This window comes from Vidua chalybeata, chromosome 3 (assembly GCF_026979565.1).
Source record: "Vidua chalybeata isolate OUT-0048 chromosome 3, bVidCha1 merged haplotype, whole genome shotgun sequence".
NCBI lineage: Eukaryota > Metazoa > Chordata > Aves > Passeriformes > Viduidae > Vidua > Vidua chalybeata.
The window spans coordinates 79,500,637-79,516,689 of NC_071532.1; the positions used below are offsets into that span (position 1 = coordinate 79,500,637).

The 16,053-nt window shown below is 37.0% G+C and overlaps 1 protein-coding gene across 2 annotated transcripts in view; it reads left to right on the forward strand.

Moving 5' to 3' along the window:
- ME1 (malic enzyme 1) overlaps positions 1 to 16,053 on the forward strand; it is a 152,672-nt gene that overhangs the window by 77,006 nt on the left and 59,613 nt on the right. For both annotated transcript variants that reach the window (XM_053937907.1, XM_053937908.1), the window contains exon 6: positions 7,542 to 7,645. In XM_053937907.1, coding sequence (XP_053793882.1) covers positions 7,542 to 7,645 — 104 coding nt within the window. The remainder of the gene's footprint in view (positions 1 to 7,541; positions 7,646 to 16,053) is intronic.

The following is a 16,053-nucleotide window of genomic DNA, read 5'->3' on the forward strand; positions in this document are numbered from 1 at the left end:
TTTCTTTTTTCAATTACAGTACTTTGATATACAACATCTAATCCAATCCTAAGGAAAATGCCTTTTTTTCTCCTTATGAACAGGGCATGGCTCATGATGGCCATTCTCTGAAACATACTTCTAATAGCTTTTAGAAGTTAAACTGGTTGAAAATCATCAATGTAAGCTGTTTGGCCTGAAAAAAGGTTCCAAGGCATTTAAATTTTCATGGAAATACCATTATTTTTTTGCTTTATCTGTTGGATAGCAAAGTTGTACTTGAGGTATGTTTCACTACTCAGCTCTTCCCAGGTCTTTCCTGTTTGGAAACTTCCATAAAGATCAAAGTGCACAGAGTAGTTTTTGCCAGATTGTCCAAGTAAATTTAGTGGAATAATTTTTTTAATATCAATGGTAACATACTGAAAAAGCTTTGTTATTGTTGTGTGTATCTTATACTGTGTACTGGAGAGGTAAGCAGGTGGAACGAAAGCCAAATTGCTCTGAAAAATATATAATTCATCTGATGTAAGATGTATTATTGCTTTAAAAATGTTTAAATTTTCGTATTCAGTATCAAGTATGGCAATATATGGTTAGCCTAGCTGTAGTGTGTATTACTTGTAGTTTTCAGAGCCCACCAAGTAGAGAGGTTCAGGTGTCATTGTGAATTCCAGTTTGTTTAGAAAGGAACTTCTTGGGCATATGCATCATTAATGGACCACTGGCTGTAACTAGTATTGTATGTTTCAAGTGCTCAGAAATCTTGAATTACACCTAAAAATCATAAGAGAAAATTTCTATACAAGTATAATTTCTCTAAAATATTTTATCATTCCCAACATTTTGGAGTTTAGCTATGAGAGTGACTCAGGTGTATCTAGAAGGCAGCACTGCTCTCTGCCCCTGCACCGTCAACAACTCATGAGCTCTTCATCCATCACTTGGTTCCACAAACTGACTCGTGGACACAAGTGAGTCATGCCCCAAACACAAATGCATTGTCTGACTTGGAAGAGACAGTAGTCCCTTGAAAAATCGGAAAAATCAAGTGCATCTTGCCCCTTGATGCTGTGACTTCTGTCTTTGGATTTTGCATTGGTGCTCCCTTGCTAGTGAGTGCTCACATAACCGCACATTTGTGTATCTCAGATATGTTTGTAAATGTTACCCTCGGGGGGCTGGGTGCTCTTTAGCTTTGCGTGCTCACTCACAGGAGTGTGGTTGACTTCCTGGAAGAGCCCTTCTGGTAGCCATGGCACGGGATGGAGGGATGCAGGCAGATGGTGCCGTGCGAGGGGGCTGGAGGCTTGTGCCCCTGGGCACAGAGCCACAGTCTGCCCGCAGCTCTCGCACACTGGGGCCTTTATTCAGTGCCACATACATGCGCCGGAAACATCCCACAGAATGTCCTTGGCACAGCCGGGCTTTGTGCAGGCTTGCTTGGGGATGGGCTGTGGTAATTTCATAGCGTGTTACAAGATTCCTTCCTGAAGCATTCTTTCCAGCCATTAGAGGGGTTTTTATTTTGTTGTTAAAGTTCGCTGGAGCTGACAGTTTTTCAGCTGGGCAAGGCTATCTTCATGCATGGGAAATCACTGGAATATAAGCGACAAGGTTCAATGAGCATTTGAAGCTACAACTGGTAATTCTTCTTCAGGTTAGAAATGAATAAGCTCCCTGAGCAGAAGCAAGCACAGGATGTAAAGGTCACATTGACACTTTAATAACCTTATGAAATTAAAGAACAAGTTGGGCTTAATAAATTAAGCCTGTCTTTAAGGAGAAATAATTTTTAAAGTCTAGTCCGGGTGTGCAAATCTATAGTATCATTATACATATATGAAAGATAATATGTACTCTGTATTTTTTACCACAACCTTAAATTCTTTTAAGCAGAATTTTTAAACACCATAACTACTTTTCTTTTACATCAGGCTATTGCTTCACCAGAGTTTTAATAAATTTTTGTATTTTGAACTAAAAAATTCATAATACTCTTTGCTAATAACTTTATTCCACAGAAGTCATTCCTTTCAAGTACTACATTCAAGATTGATGACAAAGAAGCACTATGAATGTATTATCTTTTAAACTCTTCACTATTGAAGGTCTAGAATTTTGTCTGAACAGACAAGGGACAGTTTTCAGTGATGTTTTCAGGGTTACAAGTGGGAAAATAGTAATTATAGTATGGCCATATCTTTGTCTCTAAAGAACTGACAGCCACTTTGTTTTGGCAAGGTGAGCACACTTAAAACAGCTCAACGGTTAAAACTAGAATGACCCATTGTGATACCCATTTTTGGCTTTCTATTTTGGGATCTTTTGTGACATTCTATCCTATGAAGGAGCCCATGGAGGAAACTGAAGGCCGAAGAGCTACTACCATGAATGCCAATACCTGTTTTGAGGATGTCTAGATAAAGTATCAGCTGACTAATACTAGAAGGAGATGAGACCTCCTTCTTTTAGGGAGAAACAGAGAGTAAGGCTTCTTTTATTCTTGTGCAAGAGGCCCCTTGCTAACATTTGCAAATGTGTTGATAAAGGTCTGGTGTTTAGATAGGAGGGGCCGTGATTTCTTGGTGAGTATGTCATATGGCTAGTGTAATTCAAAGAAAACAAAATTTCAGAAATAGTCTTTAGTTCTTTGATTATGCAACTTATTTTTTCAAAGTATTCTACACTCTCAAACACAATTAGTAGCATTCAAGTCATCCAAAGTTCACTTAGCATTTGGAAACACAGAATTTGTTACACATTTTAAGGGTATCATCATCCTGTATTTCAGGCTTCAAAGCAAGCTTATTCAAGGAAAAGAAAGGCCTTCCAGTCTAGTATAAATTGAAATCCTATATGCTCTTTCTAATGCTGTGAAAAACACTTTGCAGCTGTAAGCAGTTCTTGAAGGACAGAAAATTGTGATTCAGCATGTTTGTGCTTACAAACTGAAAGTTTAAATGAATGCAGATTGATTACTGGGTAATGAGTATTGATGGAAGCTGAAGTTAAGTCCAAAGCATTGACATGTTCCTGACCGGCTAAGTGGTTTTATTGGAAAAAATTTCACTTCAAGTGAAGTTTCAATCTTGTGGAACAAAAATAAAAAGTTTGGAATATGCAACTTACCTGGAGAATAGAAACCCTCCTTGCTCACCAGCCCTTCCCCAACCTGTTAAAACTGAGACAGGAAAGTTACAAAAAAAAATTTATCAATGTAAGAAAATATTAAGACTTGAAAATGCAGCGGCCTCCCCCTGGTGTTTTTGGTAACTGTGTGCCCTGTTAGATGAATCATGCTCTGAAATGTGTTTAATTTCTGGCATGTGGCATGTCTTTGTCCCAGAGCTTCAGATGTCCCATACAAATACAGTCCTCTTTTAGCTCTGTAACTGTGGCTCTAGTGGAAATCATTTCCCATTGTAGAGCTGCTGGAGGGTTTTGGCATTTTAATGGTGTGGGGTTAATTGCTACTCTGAAGCATTACGATACACCAAACACTGTCTAGGTAGCGCTGATTGGTTCTGAACTATCTCTGCTCCATCTTTTTCAGTGGAAAGGCTCGGGGTCTTGCAGATGTTCCCCTACAATTTTCCATGAAGCTGTTCACTGAAGTATGTATTTGTTCCAAAGAAACATCTCAGTGCCAAGTTTGGGAATAAATGACATTTCAGTGTGTTTGTGATCAACTGATGAAATATTTAAGTGTGCAGTTTTCTGTTTCTCACTGGTTTGGCTTTTGTAGCTAAATTAGAGCCAGGTGCACAGCTCAGCCTTGCTTGAAATTTGATGGTTTGCTGATCTCTTTAAGTAAGATGGCATAAACAATTTGCCTTTTTCTTAAAACCCCCAAAGGTCAATACAGTTTTAATGTGCTCAGGTGGTGCTTCAAATAACTCATTATTTTGGACAGCTAATTCTAAATAGATCTACATGATATTTTCACTACCAGAACTTTAAATAAGCCCTTTATTCTTAGAAAATACTATTTCTGTTAGAGCTTGAACGTACCACATTGGTGAACCTAAATGTTTCAGAACTTTTTTTTTTTTTTTTTAGTCTTAGAATAAACATGTCGAAAAATAAGCTGGCATTAACTTTTTTAGTATCATGTGATATGCATAACAAACCTACTAACCTGGAAAAAGGAGAGTTATGTTTCAAGGGAGATTTGATTTCCAAAAGAACAAAATAAAGTTTAAGCTTTGACAACAAGCTAGGTGACAAAAGAAACCCAAGTCATTGAGGAAAAGTACCTAATCATCATGTCAGTTTGACATACTCGATTGTACGATGGAATTTTTTTTTTTGGTAATCTGTTTTGAAAGCCATGAAATAGTTGGTAGCAAATGTTAATCTCTCAAGAAGTGTGAACCCTCTAAATAAAACAAGCACCAAGGTCCTGGTTTGCATGGTGTTGACCTGAATAAGGGGATAATGTGCTTAAGCAGCTTATTCATTCTTCAGCGGCCTTTGGAAAGGGAGCGGCTCCACAATGGTTTGCCACTCAGGGCGCAGACGTGACCACTGTTCTTTTCACTTGCTGAATGTTTAATTCCTTTGTGTCCGCCACGGGTTTCTTCATACGTTGTTCCAAACAGGACCATAAAGGAACTTTTTGGGGCTATTTCATGTCAAACTGTAACGTTTGTTAAGCAGAATGCACTGAGCTGTAAAGGAATTCTGAACTCTGAGTATATAGTTGGCCAAGCTTTTCATCAGAGATGTGTTGCTGAATTAATTGTCTCTGCTTGTGAGACTTCCCAGGCTAGAAGTTTATAAATACTCCAGAAACACTGTAATAATTGTTTTAAATTGTTTTTAAATATTGTTAAATATTTAAATTAATTGTTTTAAATATTTCACATTACATTTCAGCATCAAGGACAATATACTCAAGCAGTGGTCCTATAAATAGAACTACTTTGGAGTTCTGAGTTTTTGCACTGACTATAGATTTAAATGCTCACAGACATGAAAAATGCAGAAGTAGCAAAAGGAGTGTAAGAGCCTATGTACATTTAAAGGCAGAACCATGGCCGGTTTAGCACTTTTTGAACAGAGTAATGTGATGCCTATTTCTCTTGAACTTTCACAGAATCACTGCCCATCTAAACTGCCTTCTTGGAGGAATCAGACTGATTCAGTCTGGCTGCAAAGTGTTTTAGAAACACGTCTTCAGAATTTAGAAAATAAAGGGACCAAAGATTTTTTTTTCATTTGGAGCATTGTTTTATAAAATGGGAAAACAGACATTGCTTAATAAAAAGCTTGTGGAAGCTCTTTGAAAAGAGCAAATCAGTTTAGGAAGAAAAATTAGGGGAGCTGGAAAGGAATTAAGTTATTTACTCCAAATTGGCCAGTGGAACATGCGGTATCCATGCACAGGACATGAAATAAAAGCCTACTGGCATGGAAAACTGCAGCAGTGGGATTTTAGAAGTGAGATTGCTGTTTCTGAGTCCTACTGTGATGTTCCTGACAGAGGCTCCTGAGGATTGGTAGTTCTTCTTTCCAACCTTGTGTGCTCAATCTGGTGGGATGCAAGAGACAACTTGTATGGACTCCCCAAAATTGCCTGAAGATTTCCTGTTGTTAAAAAGTTAATTTGCACTTCCTGTGAATTCATCTCCCAGATATATAAATTTATCCTTGATTTTTCAGGTTTTCTTGAGGTCATTTTTAATGAATAGACAAACTCAAAATGGAAATGAAAAAATTTCAGAAATAGTTATTGACTACAAAGTTTGAAGTGATTATATCAAAACAAGACTATACAAAAGGGACAATTACTTTGACAGATATCAGATCAAACTCTGTCAGTTTTTCCTGCAGTATCTAGAACAGGTACAGAATTATTATTTTGATTTTGCTGCTAGAATATTTAGGATAAAGTGAATACACAGGCAAAATTATTTCTGAAAAAATGTGCTACTTAGACATGAATGTTACAGTGTGTTAGTGAAGGGAAAAAATAAATTACTTACAGTGTAATGATGTCACCTTCACTTATAAAGTAATTTTAATTTTGAGCTTTATTCATGTTTCACTTCAAAAAGCTGAACTAAACATCTGAATGGCTGTAAGTAATGTATTACAAATTGGTCTGAATTGGTGGTTAATTTAGCAAGTTTTTTTAGCAAGAAAATTCAGCTTTTAAACCCGCTTGATTTTTTAAAACATTCTAATCTTATTTCTTTACATCTTTGTGGAAATGGAATGAAGTGAGGGAGAGACAAACATGTCTCTCTATAGGTCTGTATCAGGAACTCCTGGGGAGGCAGAATATCACCAAAGATTTTAAGTTTCATACTGATTCAAATAATTCTTTAACAGGGGCTTGTGACCCAGAGGAATTTTTTTTCAGTTTTACAATGTAAAACAAAGCTGGAATGGGAATTTAGGCACTTCTCTAAAATTCAGAAATCAGATCTCTGTTTCCCAGTTTGGGTCAGGAAGAGAAAGCTTTCCAGACTTTTTCTTCATTTTGCATTCTGAAGACTCTTGGAAAGACAAGTTGGTCTGTATTTTTCTTTACAATGTTTTTCTAGTTGAAGCTGATGCACAAAAAATTCCTGCTACCCTGTTGAATTTACAAATTGTTTTTGGATGAAAAATGTTTAGTCAAGCTTCTGACCTATTCTACAAGCTGTTTGGACACGTGTTGGAGGATTGCACACTATATACAATGAGGAAATTAGCTTATTTGTTTTCAGAGGCATGTGAGAAATAATAACAAAGAGTGTCTTTTTACCTGAGTTCCTGGGAAAGCCAGTGGAAGTGTGACATTTGGTGTATAAATTTAGTAAGAAATTTGTAGAAGAAAGTATAAATTTAGTAATTATTAAGTTATAATTTGGAAATACATCAGACCTTCTAGTAGTGAAGACTTGGAGTGATACAGGCTTAGTGCTTTTATGGGAAGTATGGATCATAAAGCTAAAGAAAGAAGAAGTACAAGATTTAAGCATAGACAAATTCAGAAATCATATCCAACTGATGGAACATGGATAGCTGAATTGATTAATTCTGGAATATAAACTGATAATCTAATAAGTTTGGAAGGAAAAGGGCAAAGGGTTGGTTATGTTTTGGCATGTTAAATTTTAGAAAACTGCACATTATCTGAGTATCAGCTCATCAGCACAATTGAAGGGATGTGCTCTGAGAGAGATTTGTGAAACACAATGATAAAATTAAGGAAAATGGCTTTTTAAAATGTCAGAGCACCTTCAGGATATAAAAGAAAAATAGAAAATTACTTACTAAAGCTTTAAAAGATACTTTTGAAACCTGACGTTTCAGAGTAACCTGTACTTTTTCATTTGGAAAGTATACACTTCCTTTGAGACTAGGGTATCCCTTTTCCTTGATACAAAAAGGTGTTTATTTAATCTCTTTATGTTTCTTTGGTCTTACTGTAGAGGTGGATAAATTGATATGTACTTCATATGCTTGGGTTAATCCTCAAACACTGTATTTTTGTCCCCTTCTTATTAACTAAGAGTGTAGTATTGTAACTTGCTCATGTAATATTTCAAACATTTTTTTTTCAACAGGCATTGCTGAAAGATCCTTTGTATATTGGGCTGAGACACAAGAGAATTAGAGGGCAAGCCTATGATGATCTTCTTGATGAATTCATGGAAGCTGTGACTGCAAGGTAAGTGATATATCTGTGCTACTTTGATGAATTCCACTGTGAACTTCATCTTGAGAGAAATAAAGGTCAGTAACTTATTAAAAGATGACAGAATTGTTAGGTTCCAGATGATTTTTGAGCATACTATTTTACGCGTTTATAACTGCCTTAACTATTTACCTTCAATATTGCAGTTTTATGACTTATATGAGCAGTAAAATTCATCTGAACATAACTAGTTTTTCAAACTTCTTTTTCAAGATTTAGATTGTTAAATATTTGCCTAAAAATTTTCTGTGCCTAGTGCTGTGCCTACATGATCTCTGTCTCTATGATTTCATACATGAGATGTCAGCAGCCTTAAAGAAGCTATTGGCAACCCCTGCCTCTGCCCCCACAAAACCCACGACACGACTAACTTTTCAGTGTTTTAATTTTAAATGTCATGGTATTGGTACCAAGTCAGCTCTTTCACTGCTTCTTTCTTCATATACAGAAAGTAGTTAAATTTATTATTAGGCTGTGATATAAAATAGTTCTCCTTGCATGTCAAATAACACATTTGCTCATAGTTTCCTTGTTTGTTAAAGTATTTGAATTTCTAGCTCTGCATTCAATGTGTATATCTGAAATAGCTCAGCTGCCAGGATCCTTAGAGGAAAGTGTTTTCTGCCTCTGCCTCCCAAAGGTGAAGCTGAGCTGTGGAACCTGGAAATACTTTCCAGCTCCTCAGTCTTGCCTTGTGCCCCATCTGCATTTGAGACCTTAGCTAGGCATACATAACTTCTGTTCTTTCTGCCTTGGTTGCTGTGCAGAAGAAACTTGGCCAAGCAGTGGTATTAATTTCTGTGCATGAAAGCCATATTCTTTCATGTACTACTTATACTCTTCCCCATCACCCCCACTGCCACTCCCTTGTTCATAATCTTCCTATGGAAGTTGCTGGTTTGACTCTATCCTGTTCTATGTTTGCTACTCTGCTGAATATTCCCTTGCAGATAACATTGATGACCTTTGCTAATAGTCACCTCCCCAAAACAATGTTCAGAGCATTAGAAATTGCTCTGTGGTCTGTGTTTTGAGAACCTCTAACATAATGCATTCTCTAACTTGCCCTTTCTTTAAAATGAACCACTGTTCTTGATACTAAAGGAAATAATCAGAGTCAAGCAGAAGATTATCTCAGTAATGTTTGAAGGTCTGGTTGACATGCACTTTTTACTTAAACATCTTTAAAGCTCTGTAATTTTGAGCAATTTTGAACAATTCATGTTTGTTTGACCTTCTGAAAGATCACTTTGTTCTCAGCTAAGTCTGTCATGGTCAGCAGTGGTTGAAGTTCATGTTTGAAGTGGAACACTTAAAATTTGTAATTCCAACTTTGCGTGGTTTACTTGTGAATTGTTTTGCCTGTAGTGTGACACCTACATTCATGATGATACCCATACTAAGGTGAAGGGAAAAGTGATGTAGTTCAATCAAAATTGAGTCAAATTGCTCAGTAATTTTACATTTCCCTAACTTCAGATTGGTGTTTAATGTGCCACTGGCAGACTCAGCACTTAGAGCTGATTCTGGCATAGCAGGTCCGACTGTTAAACATGCAGATCATGATTCCCTTTACAAACATTGTGATGATCTCTGTAATTGTATACTTTGGTTACATATAGCTCTTTTTTTCCTTATGAAAGTTTCTATTATGTTTTTCCTCTTTTCACTTTTCTTGGCCTTCTACTGGCTGTTTCACTGAGCGAGTATTTGCTTTGCTAATCTTAGATGCATGTTTGGTCTGTCAAATTTTATGTTAGTCATATTTGTTGTTAGTTATTGCCATGGTGCTCCAAAAGAAGGTTTCTTATTTAGCACTGCCTAATCAGTTCTGGGAATGGGCAAATTCTGGTGAAATCTGCTGTCACTGAAAACACTGAAATGGTGTTTTCAGTACATTTCCAAGACATATATAATCATTAACATTGTAAAGCATGGGGCTGTCATGTATTTTTAATAAGTCTAAATTAAAGACGGGGTGATGACAGATACTTTCAAGTCAGAAAGCTATGTAAAATACCTATTTTAGATCTTTTTCACTTTCATAATTCTCCTGAGAGGCCAAATGCTAGCAGAAGTGAGAGCCAGGTTTTAGCAGCATTGCCTGAGAGCAAGAAGAAGTGGGCAGCAGTACAGGGCGGTGCACTCTGTACAGGCTTTTTATTGGCTTCCAGGGAATTTTCCTAGATGTCATCTTGAATGATTGTTAAATTTTGAAAATCTAAATTTTTATCAATTTATAACTTTTTATGCAGCATAATTTATAGTGTTTCATGTTGGAATATCTCCTTTATACAATGAATGGCATGATAATAAAGAAAATGCTTTATAAAAAGGTATAGGTTCGTCAACTGCTATACTTTCCTCCTTCTCAGCCACTGCTGATATTACCCCAAAAAAAGTTCTTCTTATGAAGCAAAATTATTTATGAAAGAGTCAGGATAAAAAGAAAACAAAACCCCAAACCAAACCAACAAACCCAAAATTTAAACTAATTATTACTAAAAGATTGTGGTACAGTATCCAGTGTGCTATCATGGCAGAATGGAACTAGTACATTATGATTTTTCCCAGATGAGGGAAGGCAGAAACATATGGAAAGTATCTGGATTTCTGATGACAAAAATCCAGTGAACAGCTTTTATTTATTTACATATGTATACATTTATCTCTTTATTTATTTATTACCAGTGCCAGCAGCTATCCTCTCTGAGGGCAGATACTATAATTTCTCTGGGCATTACCAGGTGGTTCTTGCTTTTATGTCAGTGCAGTAATTTAGAGGAACAATAATATTCTAATTGGAAAGAATATTTTATGACAGGAGAAGAAGACGGACAGTTGTCTTCATCAGTGAAGAACATAATATCAACTGGAATTCAGACACATTTGTTCAGTTTCTGCCCTGTGGAAAAATGGGTCATAAAACATTTTATATAGACAAGTAAATTTTTCCAAATGACAAGTTGTTCTTAAATATCTCTGTTTACAGAGGAAACTTTGAGAGGAGGGATTGCTAAACAACACTTTGGTGGCTGGGATTGATCCACCAAAGCTTCCTGTGTAACCAGAGAAAATAACTCTGTTTTTATTCCAGTTCCTGTTTCTTTTCTGCTCAACTGTGATGGTGCAAAGAGAAATATATCAGTGGCCAAGAGGTATTCATGTACAAAAGTGAAAGGTTTATGGAAATGCTTGAGGGGAAAATATGTAGAATGGAGACAGAACAAGAAATGAAAGGAGACGAAAACAGCATCTTTTCAGTAGCAGGGACTTGAATTTCTTTGTCCAATGCAAGGAGGAGATTTAAAGAGTATGGAATTTTTTCCCCATTTCAAAGGATATTTCATTTTCACAAATCTGGTAAAGATAACTCCACCCTGAACCCCTCAACAGAATGTCAGAGGAGGGAAGAACAGCATCCTACCAGCTTGCTTTCTGCTTCAGATCATCCCCAATAGAAGTCATTATAGTGGGCAGGGAAAATCTCTGGCCTATGAACAGATAGGAAACTTAAAAAATGGAAAGAATCTGGTGGAATTTCCATAGATTATTTCCTTGCCTAGCTACCACAACCCCAAAGAGTTGGATGGAATTATTCTTCTGTTACAAGCTAAACCCTGCGGATTTGTGGTGTGTATGAGCAGCCCTGTATCACTGGAATTATCTTTCTGTGTGTGTGTGATGGTAAGTTTTCAGTTACACTTCAAGATACAAATAATAGTGGTGGACCCTTGAAAAGTAATGCCATGTGTCGTTTATGTTCTCTTCTGTAATGGTATTTTGATTAAATCCTTCCCCACTCTTTTTATATGCTGTGCTTTTCTCAAGTTTGTGAGCTATAAACCAAGCTGCTGACAATTGTAATTCACTGTGTTCCATCCTAAATTACCATGATGTAGTCATTATTCCTCATTTGCATGATTACATTATTCACAGATGGTAGCAGTATTTCATTTCACTTCATGTACTACTTTAAAGCAGTGTTTTATGGTAAACATGGTTTAGCTAACTTTGAGAACAACTGTAAAAGCAATATATCCACAAAATCAAAATAGAAAAATATTTTAATAGCTGTTTTCATTTAGTAGATTGCATTAGAATATAGTTCAATTTGTGACTAAATTAATTAATTCATGCAGCCCTTACTTTTGGCAAGAGAATGTACTGGCAAGAAGTCAACTTAAAAGGTGCATATAGCCATGCATCATTAAGGGAGTGGTTGGACCACAGAGTCATTCTGACAGTGTGTCCAAGCACAGGTGTAGGCGCGTTGGTGCCTCTGTCCTCTTTGGCACTGTAGTGGTACAAGACCAAGACTTACATCGTGCCTGTGTGTTCCCATATTGATCAAGCTAAAGTGGCTGTCAGAAAGTGTTCAGAAGAAATGCTGCTGCAACATCTCCCTCCTATGGCAGACTTAGTGAAGATCCTTCTGTATAGAGATTTTTTCCCCTCATTGGGACTTAGGCCCTTTGAAGCAATTTTGCAAGTCTGTGACTACCTGCTCCTTCCACCATGCAGTGAATATTAACTTCCTAAGGAGGATCATTGTGGACAGCAGGAGATGAGAAAGGTGGGTCCTTTGGCAGTAGCCTGTAGGCTGCCTTGACTACAGCAACAATTGCTCTTGAACCTACCCCCAGTTCCTTCTTGTGCTTACATCTGAGATTCATTTCCAGTCATTGATGAGTTTGTGTTCTTCCTGAAACTACCTGGGTCCAGACTTCCTTGGCCACCTAGACTCCCAGATGGACTTTTTTATACTCATGAGATAAAACCATTCAGAAGGGTCCTTAGCTTGTTTGACTATTAAGAAAGGCTCTTGGACTAAAAAAACCCCACATTGTTGTTTTAAAAAAGGAACTGTTTCTTTGGGAAATGGACAGTGCTGTAGAAGAGGAAAACTCAAATAGTTTCATAATCAGGGTTTATTTTGTTATAATAGTTCAAGCAACTATGATGGTTTGCCTGAGGAGACCCTTCAAATTTTGTGATTAACCATGATGACTCTTAACTGATTCCACTTGCAACATTTAAATTGTCAACAGATGATGCCATCTCTAGGAAGGTTGTTAAGGAACCCTGAATCATTCCCCAGGCTGCAGTGCTTACTAGGGTATCCTGCTTGGAATTGTCCTCACCTGCCTGTGTAGAGGAAAAAGAGAACTAAACTAACTGTCCTGTGTTTCTTGAGATGGGATGCTTGTGTGCACATTTAGCACACCTTCAGTTGCCAGATCCAGGGAACTCTGACATGGAGGAAAGAAGACTTGGTAGAAGATGTCTTCTTTTGTGAGTTTTGTTATGTAAGGGGGAGTAGGTTAATTAATTCACTCCTAGTATGAATATCCTTTTAAATTCATCACAAAAAGAAGAATGTAGGCAAGCAATTTTTTTTTAGTTGGTTGGTTGGTTTGATTTTGTTTTGTTATTTAGTGCCTTGTTCTTCCCTTTCCTGTTGGTTCATTTGGTGGTTAAATCATATATCATTGCTGGAAATGTTACACATACATGCTCTACAGACTTTTTGGATGCAGTAAGTAGTGCATAAGGAAAAGTGAGTCTATTAGTGAAGCAAAATCATAGCAGGATAGACAGAACCTAATCACATCAAGTTTATTTGCAGAGAGAAACCTATTATTGTTTGTGATGCAAGACCTTAGAGAAATTCTTAGCAAAGATCAGCAGAGGAGCCTAAGAAATAAAGCCTCATTCATCCTTTAAAGAAAACAAAAAGTAACAAAATCCTCAAACATGATACTGAGAGGGAAGGCTATTGTTTTGGGTTTTGAGATAAGATAGAGAAAGTGGGGGAATATTTTTGTATTTTTAATATGTCTCTTGTACCAAAACTGAATCTGGAGCTCAAATTGGATGTATTCATGTTCTAATAATGCTTAATTATGCCCCAGACTTGCTGCAGCCATTCAAAACTCAAGAACTGTAGAACATGCTGTTCCTAGTCTTTTCTTCTCCAAACTGTTTTAGAAAGGGATTTTTCAAATGGAAAAGGCCTGGATAATCTCAGTTACTTTCCTTCATCTTTTATAGCTCCAGCAAATGGTGGGCAGCATTCCCAACAGAAGTTAGCTGGTGCACTGTATTGTAAATGGAGTGAATGTTGATTTATTTGAATAATTTGTGTGAGTGTAATATTTTAACGAGGTTTATATTGTTGTTACGGAAGTACAGTAGTTTTCCAGGCTGTCAGAAGCAGCAGTTTCTTTTTTTTTTTTTTTTTTTTTTTTCCTTTTATTTTTCCCCCCTTTTGGAAACTCTAGTAAAGTTAAATATCAGAAGTTTGGCTTCAGTTCACATCAGAATGCAGTAAATTATGTCCCTTTTATCCCAGCTCTGTCTCTTTCCCACTAGACGTCAAGAAGTATTTCTACCTATATTTCAGCTCTCAGGAAAACTTTCAGTCACTGCTGGTCTGTCTAACTGGATTTGAGTAGCTCAGTGCTTCATCTCTCTTTGGTCCTCCACCTCTGCCAGAGAACAGCACTGATGTGCTTTATTCAGAGTCTACCACCCAAACTGCTGCTGCTGAGATTCCTGATCCATGGCAGTGCTTCAGCCCATGCCCATGCATGCCTCTGCTGCCTGGTTGCCTACAAATAGTAAGCCATTAATAAATACCACTGACATTACCTATTCATCATTTGGTTGTTACTGACTTGTTTTGCCACTGGCTGATTTAGCAATAAACCATCATGGCTCACTGTTCTGTCTGTCAGGCACTTGCAAATTGCTGTATAACTGCATTTTTATACTGTTTTTCATTGTAGTTGTATAATTTTTAAAGAAAATCTAGCATGAGAGAATAGATACATTGCCATGGATCTTCAGTGGATATCTTAGAACTGAAGTTTAGATATTTTTGTACCCAAGTGTCATTTTTTTTAAGTGTTGTCATCACTGTATTAAAAATAGACAGTGGCATTAACCAAAGAGCTATAGTCCCAGATTAGGCAAATGGGTGTATTCCCAGGATTTAATTATCCATGCTCCTTGAGATTGTTGCACGACAGGGCCCTTGCTAGACTCAACAACTTCTCTTTAGTCTTCCAAGCAAAATTGCAGTGGAAACTTTAGTGGCTTCCCTGGCCATCCTAGAATCCTAGCAGTAATCCATATGTCCTTGCCTAGCCATATAGTGTACTGAAGAGTGGACAAACAGCACTCCTGAAAATCAGGATACTTCTCTTTTGGTGCTTAAATATGGATTGAAATGCTGACTTGTAAAATGCTGACTTGTAAAATTTAACTGTATACTGAGGTTATGGCTGTTAGTGTTTCAGCTGTGCAAGCCTTGTCGTATGAACTCTTTGCCAGGGTTTTGGGACTGGGATTCAAAAGCATTCCAGAGCTGAATTCTGGAGTTGTGTACATTATCAATTGAATGCTGAGAACTGCCTCTCTCCTTCTGTCCCTGCAGTCTCTCTATACCAATTTCATGCCAATAAAGCAAACTGAGAGCGTGCTTAATTGAAGGGAGCTAAAGACTGATGCTCTTAATTGCAACATCATACAATTGATTCATTTCACTGATTCATTATTGTTTTTTAATCTAGAGGCAAGGAGACAGTATTTGGTATATGCAGAATTTTTTACCCTTTTTGGAAATTCCAGATTCACATCTTATTTTTGCATTAGCAATCACTGGTGTTTATAAACCACTGTAAAAAATATTACCCATGGCTGAAAAATGCAATATGACACTTCAAGCCTGCTACCATATGTAAGTGCAATTAACTGACACTTCACAGACACTCAACAGTGCTGCCAGTGCTAACAACTTCTGAATAAATCACGTTATCTGTTTAGCTAATGTGCTTGTTTAATTGCAAAATCATAAAAGTTCTTTGCAGTTCTGTAAGTGAATTTATTTTAACAACTAGATTTTGGAGTTCCAAAGGAACTGATTGTATCCCCAGAAACAAATAATAGTCATCTGGTAGGTCATCTTTATATAACTGGGGGTGTATATGAGAGAAAAAAAGGAACACATTTTGAAAACTTGACTGGGGTATGAGTGATTTGAAGATCCTTTTTTCTTAATCCCTTGTTTTTTAGATCTTCCTCATAATGTGGTTGGAAGAATTTGTCCTGCTCTCCCTGCATTGGCTCCTGCAGAAGAAAAGTCTTTACTGTTTTATCTCTGGCACCACATCACTGATATTTCTCCTTTTAAAAATGGGTCCTAACTTTGTACAAAACCAGAAAGATGTCAAACATTATACTTTTGAAACAGTGAGAGAATAATTAGTGAAGTATATTTCAGAATTTTGTGGATTTTGTCATCAAAGTTAATTGCTCATGTACTTGCTGATCTATAGTAAGCCTAAATGGCTACTGGAAAGAGATTGCTGGCAGGG